At 41.2% G+C, this 22,030-nt stretch overlaps 1 protein-coding gene across 6 annotated transcripts; it reads right to left on the reverse strand.

Moving 5' to 3' along the window:
• Window positions 1–1,970: 1,970 nt before the first annotated feature.
• On the reverse strand, window positions 1,971–16,612 carry marco (macrophage receptor with collagenous structure). Of its 6 annotated transcripts, none has more exons than XM_062457430.1 (14): window positions 16,391–16,612; window positions 8,841–8,936; window positions 8,390–8,668; window positions 8,204–8,248; window positions 8,043–8,114; window positions 7,273–7,353; window positions 7,007–7,051; window positions 4,731–4,826; window positions 4,041–4,094; window positions 3,808–3,897; window positions 3,625–3,662; window positions 3,442–3,515; window positions 3,034–3,197; window positions 1,971–2,847 (listed from the first exon to the last, which is right to left on the reverse strand). In XM_062457430.1, exons 1-14 carry the CDS (start codon window positions 16,506–16,508, stop codon window positions 2,717–2,719), a joined length of 1,383 nt encoding a protein of 460 aa, XP_062313414.1. In that variant the 5' UTR covers window positions 16,509–16,612; the 3' UTR covers window positions 1,971–2,716. The 6 variants fall into 6 exon arrangements, with proteins under 6 accessions (XP_062313414.1, XP_062313413.1, XP_062313419.1 ...); XM_062457429.1 differs by having other exon boundaries at window positions 3,034–3,198; window positions 3,437–3,515; XM_062457435.1 differs by having other exon boundaries at window positions 3,442–3,499; window positions 3,627–3,662; window positions 16,391–16,611.
• Between the last annotated feature and the right edge of the window lie 5,418 nt (window positions 16,613–22,030).

Genomic DNA, 22,030 nt, shown 5'->3' on the forward strand with positions numbered 1-22,030 from the left:
ACAGAAGAATGTGTTGTTAACTACCCATCCAAACTCGACTGAAAAAAAACAGACAAATGTTAAATTAGGCTTTGAAATCGTGAGAAAATCAACAGTCTTCTCTGCTTGAGACTGGGGGGGAATGTCGTCTGAAGGAGCTGAATCTCCGCCCCCTAAAATGTATTGAATTTAGCAACAACAGCAACACTAGCTAAATCAATTGCAGATATCAGAACAGACCTACCTGCAGTCTCTGAGTGTTTTATGTATTAATTACTTTGTCTTTGCATCGTACCAGCTGAGTAACAGAATGCAACCGTCTGTGATCTGACATAGATCGCTGTGACGTAGATCGGTCGGGTTTTGGCTCCGCCTATACAAAACCTGAGCTGAAAACGGAAGATAAACTGTTTAACGGTCTAACTCCACATTTCAGTGCGACGTTTTCGCGCTTTGCACATGCTTTCAGGAACTCATTTCACACGTATATAATGTACTGAGAAACAAATCATGGAATTTGCTTTACATGATATTTAAACCATAGGGGAATTAGTTTTGGTTGTTTTGGAGTCGGATGGCTGAGCGGTTAGGGAAGCGGGCTAGTAATCAGAAGGTTGCCAGATCGATTCCTGGCAGTGCAAGATGACGTTGTGCCTTTGGACAAGGCACTTCACCCTACTGGAATGCTTGGCTGGACCTGATGTTAGTGTCCTCCAGGATCACAATGACTCGTATTGAGAGACTTGTTGCTCTTGTTGGTTGTAACGGTTTCAAATTCTTGTACTCGCTGTGAAATATTTTACTGTTGATTGTTTTTTCTACCTTGCACTCTTGTGGGGAGTTTCATGTTGTTCAATTGTAACTTGTTTAACTGCATGCTCTTATGGTTCTTCCCTTTGGCACTTATTTGGTTTTCCACAATGTATGCTTCATGTTTTGGCTGCTCGCAATGTTTGGGGCTATCTCGTTGTTATGATCAGTGACCTATGCTCTTTTGTAAAGCTCTCTCTTGGAAGTCGCTTTGGATAAAAGCGTCTGATAAATGCGTAAATGTAATGTAAATGTACTTGCCTCGGGGAGAATGTCCCTGTACTTACTGTAAGTTGCTCTGGATAAGAGCGTCTGCTAAATGACTAAATGTTTGGCCAATATTTAACCCCCTACATCCACGACTCCGATTTTCTGGCTGGTCCGCTTGTGTTTCATGGGACAGTGCTGAGCTACATTTGATTGAAGCCCATGCTGAGCATGTTGTGATGCTATGGAAAGAGCATAAATAATAGTACATTATGCTTGCTATGAGCGCTACTGTAGCTGTTATCCTGTTAGTGTAAGAGCTAGTTGTCCAAAGCATATTACTTAGGGATCTACTAGTGTAACTACCAGCCAGTTTGCTATGCTAATTATATTCTACTCTAATCTATTGAAGTTGATACAATATACCCTACACCAGTGGTTCTCAATTGGTCTAACCTTATTTAATTTCCGAACCATTATAATTTAATTTACAATAATAATACGTGCAGTGCCAGTTATTATTTGTGTTCTAGAAAGCCGAAAACCGACCCCCTGCCGAAATCTAACTTCCCTGCTCGTGAACACGCACACACTCTATTGCTTGTAGAGATATTTGTATTCACTTCATTCTAAATTTGGCATAAGTTTCGCTGCTCTTACCAGATGAAAATATTCTGTAGGCCCTATTGGTGTCCTTAAATACAACAGTAAAAAATGTTTTCTGCATTTTATTATAGAAAATAATCGTTGTTTGTTCATGTTTGAAAGACGTGTAATGTGCAGTTTTCTCAATTGTAGGCTATTAGTCTATGAATACTCATTTATACAAAGTGTCTGCCAATATCGTCAACATCTTCCCCATGTCTTATATTTGAATGAGCAGGGGAGTTAGATTTCTGCAGGGGATCGGTTTTCGGCACAACACCAGCACAGTTTGGAGCCTACGCACATTTCTAAATAAAAGTGCACCATAGGAAGTTCGGTAACTTTTAAGAAATAAAAATTCAACTTTTGGACGGAGCAGAAGCACACGTCTGCGACCCTCTCCACACCAGCTACACATTACCATTATTAGACAAATGCAATATTAAACATCCCAGTACAATTGGCCCTTTCAATCTTGCAAAGATAGGTGTAAATGTTTTAATCCTTAATGTATTGTGTAAAATTACATTAAATGCTGATGTATTCTAAGCCAGGTAAGTAGATAATGCCCTTGAGAAGACTCTGAATCCCAAGTTGCTCCCGATTGGGCAGGCTAGCGCCTTGCATGGCAGCTCTGCCACCGTCGGTGTATGAGTGTGAACGGGTGAATGAGAGGCGTTTCTGAGTGCAGCTAAGGTAGAAAAGCGCTATATAAATGCAGCCTATTTCCCATCTGTAATCTGACTGCTTAAAAAGTACTTGCAACACTAACTTCTTCAGAACAGACTTAGTGAAACACTGGCATTTACTGTAATCATCTGACAATTAAAAGGAAAGTAATTATAGTTACATTATTAAGTTGCCATGTTTGCTAAATCAGAATCAGAACAGAGTTTAAGTCAACAACTAATCATTCCGAATAAAGATTGTACCATGTAGCACCATACAAGCCTTAATAACATTATTTGCTGTGAGTGATACAACATTATCCAGCTGTAATATATGTAGCTATTATGAAGAGTGTGTATATCTCTGTGTACTTGTTTGTGTATGTGTTTGCTTGTCCATCCATGTTTTAGATGCACGTAACCCCAGCGTCTTCCTGGTGGTCACAGTTGTTGACACCCATGCCGTTGTGAGGGCAATCAAACACACTGGTTTCAGTGCCTCTGCATCGCAGGTCATCAAGCCAGATCTTACCCACTCCTGAGAAGATAAAAAATTCAGCGGAAACATGCCGCATATATCAGATTAACATAATAAAATTTAAGGACATAAGAGGATGGTTCAATTAACTTTCATTCATATACTTTGATTCCCATAGAAAAAACTAAACTAACAAAACGGAGGGAAGTATCCTTAAATCTTTTAGGTTATAGAGAATGGACTCACCTGGGTTGGCCGTGTAGACAGCACTGGCTCTGTGATACCCCAGCATCTTGCAGATCACGGTCCCATCGAGAGTATCAAAGCCATCGTCACACACAGTGCCCCAGACCCCCATGTTGAGCACCTCCACTCTCCCTCGAGGCCCCCCACCCACAATGCGCACAATTTCTGTTGTAGAAGAGTGTATTCAGAAAATTGCGTATGCACTCTAAGGATGCTAAGGATTCAAAATAACTGAAAAGCACTAAAACAGCCCTATAGACAAAGTACAGGTAAAGAAATACTGCAATTTGCATACAACATTGTCTAAAAAAAGCCACGAACTTCCTCTTAAAAAGCTATGTACACACTGTGCAGTACATGCATGTGTTACTAAGGTGAAAGTTGCAGAAGTACACACACTCACCAGTATCTGCTCTCTCTCCCTTCTCTCCACGAGGACCTGCTGCTCCAGGATTACCAGCTAAGCCTGGAAATCCTCTCAGACCAAATAAGACATGTGGTATATAGTAAGACTTTTACACACACATGGATCACCTATATACTGTTCACATACATATACATATACTACATACACATACTGTATTTATACTCACCGTTGGTGCCATTAAAGCCTGAAGGTCCAATAGGTCCTAAAAGGTCAAATATTTTACTACTTTGCCAAGCATTATGGTACAGAAAATACATCACATTATACATTGTATACAGGACATATACAGCATATGTATATTGATATTGTCATTTAATCAAAGGTTGTTGGTATTGGTTGAAACTCACCTGGTGGTCCTCGTGCTCCAGGTATTCCCGATCTGCCGCTGTCTCCCTTCAGACCAGGTATTCCTGGCAACCCAGTAGCCCCAACTCCCCCTGAGCGTACCAAACATTTATTTTTAGCAATTGCCAGCCTGCAGTCTGCTGTGTTTGTACAGTCATTTAAAACATATAAAAGCATGAAACTATGTAAAGAAACACATTCATCCACCAACATTAAAACATCAGTTTAGTTATACCATCATCCCCTTTATCTCCTTTGGGCCCATCTTTGCCTGGCTCTCCTAGAGATCCTATGCATAGACAAAGATGACAAAGATGATAAGACAGAAATATACTGTATATTATTATATGGCAACGACAGTACGAGCGTTCTGATTGGCTAATGGGTAGTCATGCCAGCTTGCGTATTGACTTCCTCGCCGGTCTGCGATCTGATACAGATACTTATTGCCCTCTGACGTCATCTTCAAAATGAGCGACATCTGGGAGGTTTACTATCCAGATGAAAATGAAGAAATCAACAGCGACAAGGAAATTCTTAACTTTCTAAAATAGCAGAAAAGTGTGAACACAGAGAGTAAAACGACAAGCGCTAAGCATATTGCTAGGTTTGGTTGCTCAGATTGGTTGCTAGGCAACACCTGAAACACACCGTGAGAAGACTTGAGAGCTGAACAAAACGACATGTTTTCTATTTACAATTACCATTTATTTTCATTTACAAAATGAGAAGAGCTAAAAATGCCATATAATAAACAACTTACTAACCTCGACCGTTCGGTCATGCCGGGAAATATCAAACTGAGGCTTTAACGTCCAAGCGATAGCGAGATTGACCTCACTCTCTGTTAGTAAGTAGTTAAGCATACACTTCCTAGAACCATCCCCAGAGGTTCAATGGGTGTTAAAGGCACCAGTGCACATACCTGGTGATCCAGGATCCCCCTTTTCCCCTTTTGATCCTGGTCCTTGAGCCCCAGGGAAGCCTGGGTGTCCTTGGGATCCTTTGGGACCAACAGGACCTGCACCATGCAAAGAATCAAATGTGGTATTATATCTAGGAGAATGTTAAGACAAGCACCTGTTGTAACTTCACACTTCCTCAATCGCCTTTGTATCAAATCAAATAGCATTTGTATATATCTGTGCACTCACAACATATCTGATATTTTCATGTTCTTTTCACAAGGATGCTTTGGGACAGGATAAACATGGTCCTATGAATTAAGTAGGATGGTAAGTTCTGCTTTTGACGCTTTTGAGTTTTCGGAAAAAGGAAATGTCACTTGAGTGTTTATCTACAATTTATTAGCATTTGTGAGAAAGCAGCCTTAATCTACAGGGCCTTTGACCTTTGGTTTCTGTGTTGTATAATCAAGCATTACCCTTAGGGAAGCAAATTGCAGGGAGATTTCCAACTGCATGATTGCCGGCAGACCTTTTTTTGAGAATTTTTCCTTATGGACTTCTGAGGGTTTAGGTTGTGTTTGCATCTTAGGATCTGTAGTGAACTGTACAGCTTTGTAATATTGATCACAAAATAGGGCATTAAAAATATGATTTGACAGCACAAACTCTTGGTAGACTGAAAGTATCATTGTTTTTCTGGTTCCTGTTCTATAATGTTACCCTGATTTCTTGTTGTACTTTAGAGGAACTGAAAATGTGATTTCACAATATTGACACGCAGACATTAATTCCTGTCATGTGGCATGGAAACTGAAAAAGCTTATTTTATTTAGTTGACTTATTGACCTATTGCGTAGTTACTAAAAAGTCTGTTCAGCTATTCATGAGATATTCTTAAGATTCATGCAGTCAGGGATTGGCACACCTATCAACCGGGATGACCAAGGCTTTTTTTTTTTTTTCCTGTGAATTTTATCTTCCAGAGCTGCTAACAATCCATTCAAAACTTCAAAAAATGGTTGAAGAGTTAAAGATCCTGTAAAGTAAATTCCATGTTTTGCTTCTAAGTACATTATATACGTGTGAAATTAGTTCCTGAAAGCATGTGCAAAGCGCTAAAACTTTGTCGCACTGAAATGTGGAGTTAGACCGAAGAACAGTTTCTCTTCCGTTTTCAGATCAGGTTTTAATGGGCGGAGCCAAAAAATGCCATATCTACGTCATTTCGCCCTATCTACGCCAGATCACTGAATGGCTCCTCCTGCTGTACTGTTATTGTAGCCTACATCAGCTAGCTAGCTAGCTTCAGGATGTCTCCCACCACCCGCAACTGCATATTCCCTGGATGCAAGAACTCCAGCTGCGCTGCAACGCCATTTAAGTTCCCTGTTGATAATGAAAGGAAAAATAGGTGGATAGATTTTGTGAAGAGCTACACTCATGGAAAGCTTCGGATAAACTCCAACAGCCGCCTCTGCGCCACTGACCATTTCACGGCGGACAGTTTTAACATGGACCAGAGACAGACGGGGTTCACCAACACACGGCTTCTCTTGCAGCGCGGAGCCGTACCGAGCATCGCCGCCCCGGCCGTTCATCCTCCGGTCGCACCTGGACAATCCACCGCCGCCTGCAGTTCATCACTCAGTTCTGTGTGGTTGTTATAATTATACTAGATAACTTTTCCAGAGGTATCTCGGCTATAATTAGTGCAAACCGCTAACTTGATATTAGGTTACTCGGTGTAGAATGATGGTATTTTGGTGAAATGGTAGCTAATGTGCTAGAAGTAGTTGGAGAGCTCACTGTCTGCTGTCTGCTGTAAATGTTTACTCTTGTGTTACAGCTCAGGGGAATATTTCATTTATATGCATCTGTATGTTTCACTCATTGAACAAATACATTCTAATTCTATACTGTTTTGTTCGGCTTGACGTAGCGTCCATTAGGTTCGTAGGTAGCTTACTTGAGAGAGGCGGCGCCTTCCAGCGAGGGGGCCGAGCTTCAGCTCCTTCAGGCGACACGACCCCCCCAGTCTCGAACAGAGAAGACTGCTGATTTTCTTACGATTTCAAAGCCTGATTTAATATACTTGTCTGTGTTTTTTTTTTCATTCGAATTTGGATGGGTAGTTAATAACACATTATTCTGTGGTGTGGTGAACTTGAAACTCGTTTTTAATTCCACTTTACAGGATCTTTAAGGCTTGTTATTATGGGATAAAATGGTACGTTTTTCACCACTGCAGTTGTCTGCATAAAAGCACAAACCATGTCTGCATAAAAGCACTTACCAGCTGGTCCCTCAGGTCCTTGGTCTCCAGGGGAACCATCTTGGCCTGAACGTGTTGACAGACTTTGAGCTTACATACAGTATGTATATCAATTATTGTCAATCATAACCAAATCAAAATATTCACTACAATTTGGTTAGGGGATGAACATTTTTCAACATGAATTGAAAAAAAGCTTTACTGTAATTTATTAATCGGTTTATAATCAAGTTAATTTTGTTTCAGAAAATGTTTATGTTGTTCTTTGTCAGGGCAAGGTGAATCACCTGGTTGACCAGTGGGGCCTTGTTCTCCAGGTTTTCCTGTGAGTCCTATTTCTCCTCTTGGGCCAGACTGTCCAGCTTCACCTAAAACTCAAGAACATCCAGTGGACTCTTTTTTTTTTACAATACACCCACTAACTGACATGCTTTCAAAAACTCAACACAATTCAGCATGAAAAAATAATTAAAGATATACTTATAGGACTACTGAACTGAACTTCTTACTGAGGCAGGCTGGGTAATTTGTTTGCTTATGCCCAGCTCTGATTGAGACATCATAAATAAAATGTCAATTAACTGACAAAGCTGTGGGGCTATGTTTTGTGTGAGAAGTAAGGGAATCTGTTCATCCTGCTTTCTTCATCTACGTTAACCCTTGTGTTATCTTCGGGTCATTCTGACCCATCAGTCATTGTGACCCACCGTCGTATTGCGACAAATTTACCGCATACAAAGACAAAGTGAAGCATTTTCTTTTAACAGCTAGGCGTCTCAGACCCCCCACATTGCAAAGGTTAAAAGAAAATTATTTTAATTTGTTTTTGTATTGGGTAAAATTGGGTAAACACAACGATGGTTCGTTATGAACCTTTGGGTCATGTGACCCGAAGGCAGCACGAGGGTTAACACAAGTTGACAGCTAATACAGCTAATAGTGACCTCACACAATGTACATAAACCTCAACAGTCCAATTCACTAGAAGCCAAAGCTCCATCTATAATTAGTGGAGAGTTGTGCTGTCCAAATAAGTGTATTTATTGAGTCAAATCACCTTTCTCTCCTTTTTCTCCTCTCAGACCAGAAGGTCCAGCTTCTCCAGGTGCACCCATTGGACCAGGCTCTCCTGTACATGATAGGAATCATGAACACAAATGGGTTTACATATTGTATATAATATTGTTGTTTTATCCACTTTAAGAAGTTTTACCTCACCTGCCATTCCAGATTCACCCTTTGGTCCACTTGGTCCAGGGGGGCCTTGTATTTTATAACAGAACTTTACTTTGTAGACATACTATAGTTGCTTTCATGTTTGGACCAGCGATACATATGATTTTTCAGCAATACATCCTTGGTTTATACAACTTAACCACTTTTCAACTTGTCACTGTGTCATACCTGCTTTACGGCTCAGTGTTTCAAGTTTGTCCTGAAGGAGGTGTGTGCTGGCATTGACTATGCCCAGCTCTGCCTTCAGCTTGCCCAGTTGTCCCTCTTCACCACAAAGACTGTCAACTTGGGTCTTCAACGTCCCCAACTGGCCTTTCATAGAGCGAGTCTCAAGACTAGTGTTGCGTACCATCATGGAGAGATCATCTTGCTCACCCCCCAGGGGAATATGATCGGAGGAGGTCAGTTTGTCAGAAGCCATATGACTTCCAGACTCCAGAGTAAATACTGTTGTGGGACCGGTGTAAAAAAAAAAAAAGTTAGCTGATTAATGCATACTACTGTATGCTGCCATTTAAAATACCAGATTTGTCATGTCAGATTTTCTCTTTACTAAAGCTCTGTGATATCAACCTAATTGGTACATGTTCACCCTACTGTAGGCGTAAGATAGTTTTACCTTTATACAGAAGAAATGCATTCAATCCAGTCAGTAAAATCAGGTAGACCACAACAAAATTCAAACAACACTGTTTGGGTTTTGCTGGCTTGATATCTGAAACACATGTAATATCATACACATAACATTAACAAAAATACATGTAGGAACTTGTACAACATGGTTGCCATATTTTTTAATGGTGTATTCTGTCACACACTGAGAAGGATTGGCATTACATTTGAATAGCTCTGTGCTCAATATATGTTGAGGTGCCTAAACCATATTGCAACTATAGAGGGTACAATTTCTGGGGAAATTGTAGGGTGTGCTGGCTTGAGTCGGTTGCAGAGGGGTCCGTTTTTTAAAGACATTTTTTACAACTGATATTTCTGTATATTTTATATCAAAAATGCATAGCCTACTTATTATTTATAAAGATTACATAGATTTAAAAGCATATTTTTTCGCTCATTCACAACTCAAAATACTAAGAGTGAAGAGTAGAATGAAATAGTTGTCTTCTCATTTCCCCTGCAAGAGGGAATGGTGATCAGCAGCCTCATAGTTTAATCAAAACAAATACATTTGGCAGACCGATGTAAAAATGGACCTAATCTCTATGACTTAAACGTCATTTTAAGTTTTTCCCTTCTTGTGATATTTTCTGGCATTTAGCCTAAAGAATGCATTCATTCATTAATAAAGAACCCCCTTTGTAGCTTATTCTAACAACGACGTTACCGGCAGTAGCTATCTCAGATGGAATCGCGTTTCAAATAGTACCATCTGATAACTGAAAATATGCCCCCAAAAACGTAAATAAGATTGACATTTATTAAGGGGAAAATCCCTCATTCATAAAAAGCTCAGTGGTAGCGATCATTGCCAGTAACAACGCAAAATGCGATATAGCCCTGTGTGGAGAAGCTGCCCCGGTAAATTGTACTACTACAGTACAGTACTAGACTGTGTTCGTCTTGGTTGCGTTGGTTGAATTCGATTTAACGTTCCGTTGGACGGTTTAGGCTGAAATTAATTATTTTCATGAACAGATGGACAAAGTTTAGGCTGTGGCAATGGAGTTCAGGTTAGTAGTCACAGGTCAGATAGTTTCACCTATTGAAAGACTTTTGATTTAAGTAAGGGTAGTGCCGAACATGTTCTGTCGCCGTTTCACTTCCTACTGTAAACAGCTGTGGAGATGTTTTAGTTAGCTAGCTACTAGTGTCTCGCGTAGGCTACAGCGTTGCAGTGAGCTACACTGGTTTGAAACCACAGGTAATGATAATTTCACCCACAAATCGTTTACTTGTAATCTAATGTCATAATAAATCCTACAACGAAAATGTATTTGTGAGGAATGTTTATTTTAACGATTGAAAACAGATGCATCATAGACCGCTGTAGTATGTGTTGCCCGGGCAACAGAGGCTAATGTCACGATGCTAATGCTTCAGTGAAATAGTAGACTACTGTTTCCGAAAGTAGATGTACTTCCTTAATAATATCATCTTATATTGTACATTACACATCACAATTGTGTGTCATATCACTAAGTAAAATTAGCAAATAATTATTACCCAGGCCTCTTTGCTTGTGGCGTTTCTGCAGCTGCCTTGCAGTAAAGCAGTTAGCCTAGCTATCTCCCAGAAGTTAACGAGCTGCTAAACTAATGTTCTGCTAGAGATAGTCACGCGAGTTTTCGTGACGTTAGTAGCGTCAGTGACTGTGGATAGCAAGTTAGCCACCGTTAGCTTCACTTTTCACCACAAAAACTTAATTTCCACTTAAACCGTGCAACGGAACGTAAATAAAAATACAAGCAACTCAATCTCTACCAAGACGAAACTTTTGACACCTAGGTTGTCTATGTAGTCCAAATATTGACTGAGGCTTAGGGGGGCAAAAAGAAACCAGAAGAAATATATATGTGAGAGAACAAAGGTGTGCCCTTGCCGAAGGCAAAGCACACCCAATAATATAAAAACATAGACGTTTTTTTTTTTATATGTTTAAAGAGAAAAAAGAATAGGCCTATTTGTCGAACTCAAATTTGTCTGACTGGTCAACTTTTTTAGTGTAAGGTGAATAGTGCAATATTTTCAACGTTTTATTTTGAAGATATCCAAAAGTATTCAAATTAGATATTTAGACCAGATTAGACCCGATTTTTTCAAATTTGGCCCAATGATACACCAGGTCACTCACTACTCCCAGACCGCTAATGGCCCGTGTACGCCCATAGGTGGCGCTATAAGCCACGCCCAAAGTCTACGTGGTTTCCCCAGCACCCCATTATTCCAAAATGCCTGAAAATTGGTATACTTGCCTTATTACTCATGGGGAACAAAAAAGCCTCAAGAACCCATAAGGTCCGCCATGATAGATTTAGCTGTACTGTCCAAATTTGGTACAACCTTCAAAAGCCTTCTCCTCATGAACCATAGATCCAATCGACTTGAAAATTGTTACAGATTTGTAGAACACATGTCTTTCTATAGGGTGAAATTGAATAAGGAATGCAATACAAAATGGCTGAAAGAAGTGTATTTATGTAAATGTCCACATTGCCACAATATCTTTGTGTTAAAGATCCTGTAAAGTGGATCTGGAAACAAGTTTTAAGTTCGCCACACCACAGAATGTGTTATTAACTACCCATCCAAATTAGAATGAAAAAAAACACCGACAAGTATGTTAAATTAGGCTTTAAAATCGTGAAAAAATCAGCAGTCTTCTATGCTTGAGACTGGGGGGGCGTGTCGCCTGAAGGAGCTGAAGCTCCGCCCCTCGCTGCCTAGTGCCTACCTCCGACCCAGATAATGGACGCTATGTCAAGCCGAACAGAACCGTATAGAATTAGAATTTATTTGTTCAATGAGTGAAACATACAGATGCAAAATGTTCCCCTGAGCTGTAACATTAAAAATGGACACCAGAGACAGCAGACAGTGAGCTCTCCAACTAGGCTACTTCTAACACATTAGCTACCATATCACCAAAATACCATCATTCTACACTGAGTAATATCAATTTAGCAGTTTGCACTAACTCATAGCAGAGATACCTCTGGAAAAGTTACCTAGTATAATTATAACAAGCACACAGAACTGAGTGATGAACTGCTGGCGGCGGTGGATGGTCCAGGTGCGACCGGAGGATGAACGGCCGGAGGGGCGATCCTCGGTACGGCTCCGCGCTGCAAGAGAAGCCGTGTATTGGTGAACCCCGTCTGTCTCTGGTCCATGTTAAAACTGTCCGCCGTGAAATGGTCAGTGCAGAGGCGGCTGTTGGAGTTTATCCGAAGCTTTCCATTAGCGTGGCTCTTCACAAAATCTATCCACCTATTTTTCCTTTCATTATCAATAGGGAACTTAAATGGCGTTGCAGCGCAGCTGGATTTCTTGCATCCAGGGAAGATGCAGTTGTGGGTGGTGGGAGACATCCTGAAGCTAGCTAGCTAGCTGATGTAGGCTACAATAACAGTACAGCAGGAGGAGCCATTCAGTGATCTGGCGTAGATAGGGCGAAATGACGTAGATAGGGCATTTTCTGGCTCCGCCCATTAAAACCTGATCTGAAAACGGAAGAGAAACTGCGTCCTCTAAAGACCCGGCAATTCAATCAATTTCCCGGCACATTTGCAATGTAATGCAATGCAGATGTGCACACCGCCCCCTACCGAACAAGATGGGTAGCTCGGTCAGCAGGGAGCTGAAGAAGAGCGTCTACTGACGTCACTCTGCTGCGCCGCTCAGAATGCTTTTTCGTTCATTTTGCATTTCTGCAAATGCATTTGAATTTGAATTGTGGTCACGATTTTACAGCCACGTTCTTAAAATGAAAATGCATTTCTGGAAATGCATTTGAATTTAAATTGTGGTCACGATTTTGCAGCCACGTTCTTAAAATGAAAATGCATTTCTGGAAATGCATTTGAATTTGAATTGTGGTCACGATTTTGCAGCCACGTTCTTGAAAATGAAAATGCATTTCTGGAAATGCATTTGAATTTGAATTGTGGTCACGATTTTGCAGCCACGTTCTTAAAATGAAAATGCATTTCTGGAAATGCATTTTAATTTTCAAATTTTACATTTCAAATTGAATTTTGGTATCTATTTGCTGGGGCATGTTTTGAAAATTAAATCTCAAATGTCTATTTCTTTTTCATTTTAATTAAGTGAAAGATTGAGCACTCTTGAAGAAGAAAATTAAAATGCAAATAGGATGATTGATTACTAATTTCATTTATGAGTCAAATAATGCAGCCACATTCTTAAAATGCAAATGCATTTCTGGAAATGCATTCTCATTTGAATTTTGGTAACAATTTGCTTCCATAGTGGCGAAGGTGAGAGTTCACGGATGTAGGAAAATCCGGTGGATGATCGATGCACGTTCTCTTGAGCAACGGACAAGCGACAGAGAAGGTCGCGTAGTAGATTGCAACTGAGATACATTCCTCTTTAGTATATTATGCGTATGGTTGTCGGCCTGATAACCAGTTTCATAGTGTACATGCGAAAGTAGGCTATTGTATTTACACAGAGAAGTTTCGGGCAGTTTTCATATACTTTATTTCTCAAATGATCTTTAAACCAGTGGGCAGTTTGCTAGCTGTAGCCTGCTGGTCGGTTGCTAACTGGCTATTGAAGTACGGCGAGTGAACAGAACGAGAGGACTTATCAGCCAGCGCGAGGAGACCGGGATCGCCAAGTAGGAGAGAAAGCCACACAAGCGGACAGCGCGTGAGTCTGGCGACAACTACTGACGGCGGTGCACGGATTTCCTCTGTGCCGGGAGCTCATCACGTTCGTGAGTTAACAGCTGGTTTTATTTTGTTGCGCATTGCGTGAAGAGGCCACTTTTACGTTTAAAGGCCACAACGCCCACAAGCAACTCAGGCCTGCAACAGGAACAATTCATGTTTGGGGTGTTTCAAATAGATATATGCCGGCTTAGGTTATCACTTTATGGGCCCATAAGTTAAATGTTTGATGTAATCTATGAGTGTGTATGATTTGTATGAGGTTATAGGTAACCAGTACCGTTTGGTTATACAAGCAGGATAACTGCTATCCTTTGATAAGGTATCTGATTTAAATTCATGACTGTGCATTCTACTTTTATTTGATATTCAGTGGTATCTATTTTCCTTTATTTTATGTGATACCTGTTGAATTCATTTTCAATACAAGTACCTAAACTATACCTTAATGGTGGACATGTTTATATGCATTATTGTGTATTAAGTGGGTTATTACAGTCAAGTTAGTCTAAGTTCCAAGAGGGTTAATGGCAGTAAGTAGTTATAATATTCACTGCATAATTCACATTAAGTTTATTTAATTCATATATAGAGTAAGAACTCAGGGCGTCACTGACAGTACCACATATATGGGCTGGGGGCGCTACACACTGATGTAGCGCAGGGGAAGAGTCGTCGTCAAACTACGATGTTTGAGTGCAACCGAGGCAAGCCCGTCAGCACAGCTCTATCAGCCAAGCTAACTAATCTAATAAACAGTTAATAAACACAAGTACATCTTATTGAACATTATTTATTTTCATCACCAATTATCATAGTAGAACAGCTTTCTCAAGCAGTTTGTGATGCATTTTGGAAACAGGAGATGAGCTCCTGGTCTAATGCGCCACCTGGCTTGAGAAACCCGTTCTCAAATACTTACTTTAAGTCATTATTTGGGTAGCACACATATTCTGAATGCCTTCGGCAGAATTCAAACGAGCCATTTTAATCTAGATTAACGCCAAGATTACAGTGAGATTAAACTAGATTTTAAAAATTAATCTATGCCCACCACTAGTCTTAAGTGATTAAACCAGTTCAAGTGATAGACTTTTGACCTGAATCCAATGATTATTCATCTGAATAAAAACCACTCAAGAGAAGTACTGCTTCTTTATTAATAGTATTTATGTATATATAATTGCGCAGCAGCAGCTCCCCCTGTCAATGATCTAGCACCTCCTCGGCACCTGTATTAAAAATTCTCTGGTGCCGTCCCTGCCCAGGGTTGATTGTAACTGGTGTTGGAAAACACATGTAGTAGGGCAGAATAGAGGGACTGGGCAAAGGGTGCTGGTGTGGAAAGTCCCCAAAAACAGAATGGGCAGAAAATATTAGATGACATTGTTGAGGCCCAATTGGAGAAGAAGCCATAGGATATTTACAATTGTAGTAGGCCATTAGATCTGTTTTAAAAGTACAGGGGTGTAATTTGTTGGATATGAAGCCCCCACCCTCCACTCCAGAGACAGTTGGTGACAGAGAGGTGCAGACATTAAGTTAAACATAGTCATGCGTTAAGAGTAGAGTAAAAAATACAGATCCCCCTTTCTGAATAAAGTTCGACTGATCTGATTTGTTGATTTCTGTTGCTATGAAAACCAGTTTAGCCAAGCTAACTAACATTGTTTTTAGCTAGCTTGCATTACCATTCAATAGCTAACAAAACATTAGTAAAAATAGCTTGCTAATCGAGCAGAACTTGTTAATGCAGGAGACTCAGAGACCTTAGCACGTCACTAGCATCTCGTCATATCACGCAGTCGGCGCACAGCTAGATAATCAGCTGTCAGCGCTCTTGAGTACCCAGCATGCAGTGCGGCATGTGAAAAAACGCAAAGACTTGTGGAAAATAGTTCGGTTACAACGGCCATGTGAGGGATTTCAGTTGTTGTGTTCGTTCAGTTAGATGTTTGTAATGTTATTGTTTGTTAGTTAATAATATAATCTTGTTGGTCACCCTGAGTGTGCATGTCGTGTAGTTTAATGGGAACAGAGAGTCGGCGGCTATGCTATCAGAGGCTACACTCGCAAGGAGCTGGAAGTTGGCTGTACCCTAGCCAGCTGCCTATGAAGCTACTCTTGAGATCCACTCAAGGAAAAAGTGAATATCTGTGGTTTTCAAGCGATCTTTGAGAAAGTTTGAAAACAATGTTGCGGATGGTATGTATTGATTGTAGGATTGTGTGTCCCAATGCTGATCAAAGCTCAAACTCTGCCCCTTTCTACTCACAAAATCTTAACAGTTGATGTGTAGCAGAGAGGATAGAGAGACTGACTTGTGACCTTATGCTCATGAGTTCAAATCCCCATTCAGCCTATTGTTGTTGGCCAAACATGAAGTAGTTTTGCTCTCTTGTTGTCCAACTGTCTATCTTAAACAGTGTACATGTTTATAATATTTTGCCATTTTGCGGGCATTTGCATTTTTTATTTGCAATTGTGAGGAGAAATCCCCCATTGCTGTTTGCAGCTATATTGTTATAATTGCTATCCTTCCTCTGTCCGTGGTGCAAGCCTACTTTACAAATGTTTTTTTTCAAATATGCTCTAAATGTCAAGGATAAAATTATAATTGTCATTTTAGTTAATCTGTAGTCTATTCAAAAAGCACCTGTCAACATCATCCAAACAGCTATTCTATACATGTGTCCCTTTCTTGTTAACAGCCTTGTTGGTTTTTCTAACAAAGTACAAATACCAATATAAACTATAGACCGAAGAATATAGGCCCCCTAGTCCCACGGGTCATTACCATTGCTCTGGAAGCTGTAGATGTCACTTCTGCTCAGCTTCATATCCTTGTCGTAGAGAGGGTTACTCTGGCTGAAAGAGGAGACCAGACCCTCTGCCCCATCCACAAATGTGTCCATGTAGAGACCTCTTCACAATGCAACTAATATGAGAAGCCCATAGTTACTCCACTTGTACAGCAAGTGACGTAAAAAAAAACAAGATAATGGCTGAGTTGACACATAGGAAGAGGAGGAAGAAAAAAATTGTCATTAGGACAAATACTGTGCTTACAACAGTGAAATTGAGAAGTTGTATGTACAAATTTGAGCACTCAATGGATGCCTCACTTCTGCAAAAAAACACAAAAATGTGTCTTCTTGTCTATTAATCAGAATCCATGTATTGTTTTGTCTTGCAGGACATATACACAATCACTCCAACAACTGAATAAACAAATCCCCCACACATGGTGTTCTCCCTTTCTTATAACATTTTTCAGGGCCTGTCCTTTGAAATGATTTTACTGTGAAACACTATTGTAAACACTAATGTCTCTTCTGCAGTAATCTAGATCTGACCCCAGCTGTTTCCTTCTGCAAAGCCTTGTTCCTTCTGACATCAGCTATACATTGCTATGTATCGGATCTAATCATTTGGAGAAGTCTGTTTCTTTTTTCCCCAAAGAGAAAAATCAGTAAATACATCATAATTTATGATAAACAGTCACTGTCTCAACTCCAAAACTTTACTTACTATTCCCCAAACACTTTTGGATTTGGGGTATTTACAGGGTGCATGATGTTGAAATACCTTAAAGCTCTTTTTGCTCTGAGCACATCACTGATCATTTGTAAAGAAGATGTACCAAGCCAGAAAGAAATTCAGTGTCATTTTGAGATAATACATTTGTTTCAGTTCAGTTTCCAGACTTGGAACTGTTTGAAATCTGTGACTCCTCAGTATCAACTCCTGAAATCTTTCAACTAATACTTTTTCAATAAAATACTTCAAACTCTTTGCTTTTCAGCATGTCTAAGAGTCAAATGCTGCAGCCCAGTCAGTTACTTATTCTGGGACAGTATGGAATACTTATTTAACTAAATTATTACATGCCATTAAGAGGCTATGTAGAAAAAACAGCCCCTCCAACCATTACAATACAGATATTGCATTACACTACTCAGCTTTGTGGTATGAATAACTAAAGAAAAATGGCAAAGAACCACCACCAGATGGCTCTCTGACATTTCTCTTGGCCACATTGACATCAACATCTGTGGAATGTTCATTGGATATTCGCTCAAGTAAGAAATCTTCCTCTTTCAGGGGTGGAGCCACTTCAGTATTACTGTTCTTGAATATCTCCACAAAGTGTTTGATTCCCTCAGGTTCCGTGTACCTGAGGCATGTTCCATAAAGCGAGTTTACCGAATAAGCCAGGCTTATGTTAGTTAGTCGGACTCATCGAACTACAGTTACTATGGCAACTTATGCTTCGAAACTAGCCTGGTCCGGGGCAGGCTAACTGTCAGGCTTAGAGGGTGTCTTTTTTTAATCAATGAAGTAAAGGTCTATAAAAAAGGACCTCGACCTACGTAGCCTATAGTTCACGTGGCAAGCCATCAGAACAGCGACCGGTTTTCGACAGTGGCGGAACCAGACTTTTAGATATGGGGTGGCCAGGGCTACTTCAGGGGGTCCACAGACCAAGACTGAAAATGTATGTGTAACCTTAGCCTGGCATCTAAGCAGTGCAAATAATTCATATGATTGCTGATGAGAAATAGAAATTCTAATTCACTTAAGCCTGAGTTCTTCAGTGTGGCCTAGTATGGTCCACTAGGGTTACTTTAATCAAATTCTACATTTACTATGAATAGTGTGTCTCTACATCTGAATTGCAACAAATTTCTTTCTTACACACACTCTACTGTACTCACAAACTGGAGAGACTGTCACTGGTCACTCTGTTTTCATGAATATATAATCTGGGTATAACCAGGTTAGAGGTTAGATCCTTTGATGAATCTTTTACATTAAAACATAACTATAAGTGTATACTCACACAAAAAATGCCACAGCCATCAAAACAAGAACACTCATGAATCAACAACGAACATTTTAAAGTGAGGCTTAATCATATTTTTTTTGTGTGTAGGCTTATATGTGTGGCCTACAAACACAAGCTAAACTTGGCATGTGAGTGACTGATTGCCTAGTATGCTCTGACCTGGTGCCTGTAGCCTTGGGGAGGGTGCAAGGACTGGGATCTATTTCCACCTGATCCCGTTTGCTCAGCTTTTTTAAGAAGTCTGCTATCCCACCCTTTCTTTTAATGTTTAAAGTGAACCCTAAGCAAAAATAACATGTAGGCCAACAAGTCCAATTAGCCTACCCACATTTGAGTCCAATCTCAATCTTAAACATATCCCCATGATTATCTTCAATCAACTACCAGCCTTTAACCCTTGTGTTATCTTCGGGTCGTTCTGACCCATCAGTCATTGTGACCCACCGTCGTATTGCGACAACTTTACCGCATACAAAAACAAAGTGAAGCATTTTCTTTTAACCGTTGGGCTGTCTCAGACCCCCCACATTGCGAAGGTTAAAAGAAAATTATTTTTATTTGTTTTTGTATTGGGTAAAATTGGGTAAACACAACGATGGTTCGTTATGAACCTTTGGGTCATGTGACCCGAAGGCAGCACGAGGGTTAAGTTAGATCATGGCTAGCCCTACTCTGAAATACGTATTTCAAACAGGCATTATACAATAGCAAACAGGGTAGCTATCTGACTGCAGTGTTAATCTTTTGTAACGTTAATAGATTGATAAGGCATCTCATCAAGGAACCTTAGTAGGTAAAGTACAAAAATAGTGTAGCGACTCACACCGAAAGACGTGTGTTATATGTTAGGCTGTTAGTTGTTTACCAGTAGTGTTCGCGGGGTCCGACATGCCAATCAACCTGCTGTCTAATCACGGGAATGCCCGGAAGGTTCGGATGCCGTGCATCCTGGTGGTTGGCAAAGGGGCATTGAGGGGGGATGGAGCATTCGAAGTTAAGACCAGGTTTAGCGTCTGTTCTTTCTGTTACGTCTGGGTTTCACAAGAGACGGTCACTATTGTTTTGTGGGCTACCTTTCTTTTATTTAGCGTGAGCTAGGGCCAAACAGCTGTTTGGCTTACTAGCCTGTGTACCGTGTGGTTAATAAACGTCAATTCTGGAACTTCATCTTATGCCTGGACGATTGTTCCTTTCTGACCTAGTCAGGTCATTACAATAGATTTCAAATGGCTAAATGATACTGTTGTTGTTTTAAAAGTGTGCTATATAAATGAAAATGAAAAAAACGACATTGAATCAACTACACCACAGTAGGAACTGCGCTGTTAGCTTCTACGGTAGTGTTAAGTGCTAAACAAAAACAGAGACATTTCTCTTATCCGAATCTGTTATGGAACCAAATTGCCAATATGCATCTTTTTCTATGGCACTGCGGCCCAGCAACTCAACTTTCATAACATTTTGTTCAGGAAGCCTCATGTTACGGTACAGCAATGTTCGGACCTTAAAACGAACTTGTGAGGCTAAAGGCCTAAGTGTTTAATGTCGTAGCGGAGTTAACAATCTGGCAGTCTGGATGGTGAGCAGGGTTTACATAGATCGTTGATTGCTGATCTGCCACAGGTGAGGATGTTTGTCTGTCCCGGGAGCCTCCGCCCATGCACACACACACGCACACACAGGGAAAGGGAGGGAGGAGAACACAAAGGAAAATAGAAACAGAAACAGTCACAGCCAGGGGCGTGACACCTCAACCCCAATGCTAAACCTTAAAACTGTAATATTATGCTGTTGTCTTCCGTCGCTGGCACTCAGTGCCGGTCCTAGCACATTCGGCGCCCTAGGCGAGATGTATCAACAGCACCCCCTCTCTCCCCCCCCCCCCCCCCAGGGCCGCCCACCCAAACGCAAGACGGTTGCCGCCCTCTGCTGGTTGTGCGGGAGGGTTAATTCATGGATGCAGAGCCGGGCCTTCCTACAGGCGACATAGGCAGCCGCCTAGGACGGTGTTACTTTCCCCAGTCCTATGTTGTTGGCGTTGTCTGTGTTTCCCTTTTAGGATCCCCCTCTGAGTGGAGCTCTGGCTCCTCCCCCCCTCATTGATTGCAGCTGGATTCAATCTCCACCCCTGCATAAAGGCTCCGTGTCTCTGCCAAGTGACAGAGGGGAGAGCTGACTGTGGTCTGGTGTTGTGTTGTTCTGTGTTAGAGTCTGTTGTTGTTGTGTTGCTCTCGGTGTGAACTGTGTTACTGTGCTACGCGTTTTGCTTTTGTGCCAACCATATTTTCAGTTATCAGTCTGTGTGACAGACCTAACCTGTATTCTTTTCTGTTCCCAGGGGGAAGGGGAAGGCACCTTGGGAGTGCTTAGGCAAGAGGCCCATGGGCATACATTACCCGTAGCTGAAACCTTGTCTATGCACACTAGGTAAGATCTGGGCGGACCATCCCCTGTATTTTTGTTTAGTGCGCCGACTGGCGCGTGAGTTAGGGGTGTGATTTCTTTTACTTTCTTTGCTTTGGTTCCGTCCAGCCCTTTCCCCCATATTACCGTGTTTTGGCAAATAAATAGCCCCGTGAACGGTACCGCAGTCTTTGTCCTTTCCTCACACCTACGACCCCACACCCGTTCTCTGACTCCACTGGGGGGGCTTACTAGCAGCGGGGCGTTGCGTTCCCTCCTCCAAGAGGCGTACGTAACAGACGGCATGAAGAGGGGGCGGCATTTTCCCAAGTGCATGGCACTGTATCAGACGGCTGTCATGGTGATTTGTGACTGGTGAACTGTGGAAATATCCTCGATTGACAAAATGCGCTGCCAGATGTCAAAAGAAACGCTTCTTTTAACAAGATAAATTAAATTTCAATCAGCATCCAATTGCCAGGGATAGCGAATGACATTTTGGGGTGGCACCTGGGGTGGCCAGTCCGATACCAGGGGGGTCCAGTGCCACCCCGGCCACCCCTCTGACTCCGCGACTGGCCAGTCTGATACCAGGGGGGTCTGACAAACCTGTACATGCCTACAGTCTAGGTGTTTTCGCTATCTAGCTGTTCTTGCATTCCTTGCAAATCAGCGTTAATAAAAAGCAGATGAACTAGAATCTAGCTAACATTGACTAGACAAGCATGGCTGATGTTTGTCTATACCGTAGCATAGAAGATCCCTGTGCAGTTCGACCCTCGACACATTTGCGCGAACCATTTCACCAAGGACGGTTTTGAAAACCTGGGACAATGTAGCTAAAGCAGGATTTGCTATGAAGCTGTTGCTGAAAAGAGGTGCGTTCCGACCTTACGTTCATCACAACCGCAAGCTGTAGTATGATTTTGTCGGTAACAGTTATTAGCAATGCTAACGTATCCTGTATCTAGCACCTGCCTTTCTCCAGTTCTTTCAAATAGATAATCTAGACAGGCGTTAGCAATAGGCCAGACTGCTATTTGTTTTCTGGCTATTTTTTCGGAAGCTTCGCTTCTAATGCCGACTGCAGCTAGTCTAGCTAGAGTCATTTGATAAGTAAAGTATGTTGAAGTATTTAGCATTCTACCTATGCTAGATACAGGAGACGTTAGCATTGCTAATAAC

This window comes from Osmerus eperlanus, chromosome 3 (assembly GCF_963692335.1).
Source record: "Osmerus eperlanus chromosome 3, fOsmEpe2.1, whole genome shotgun sequence".
Taxonomy (NCBI): Eukaryota; Metazoa; Chordata; class Actinopteri; order Osmeriformes; family Osmeridae; genus Osmerus; species Osmerus eperlanus.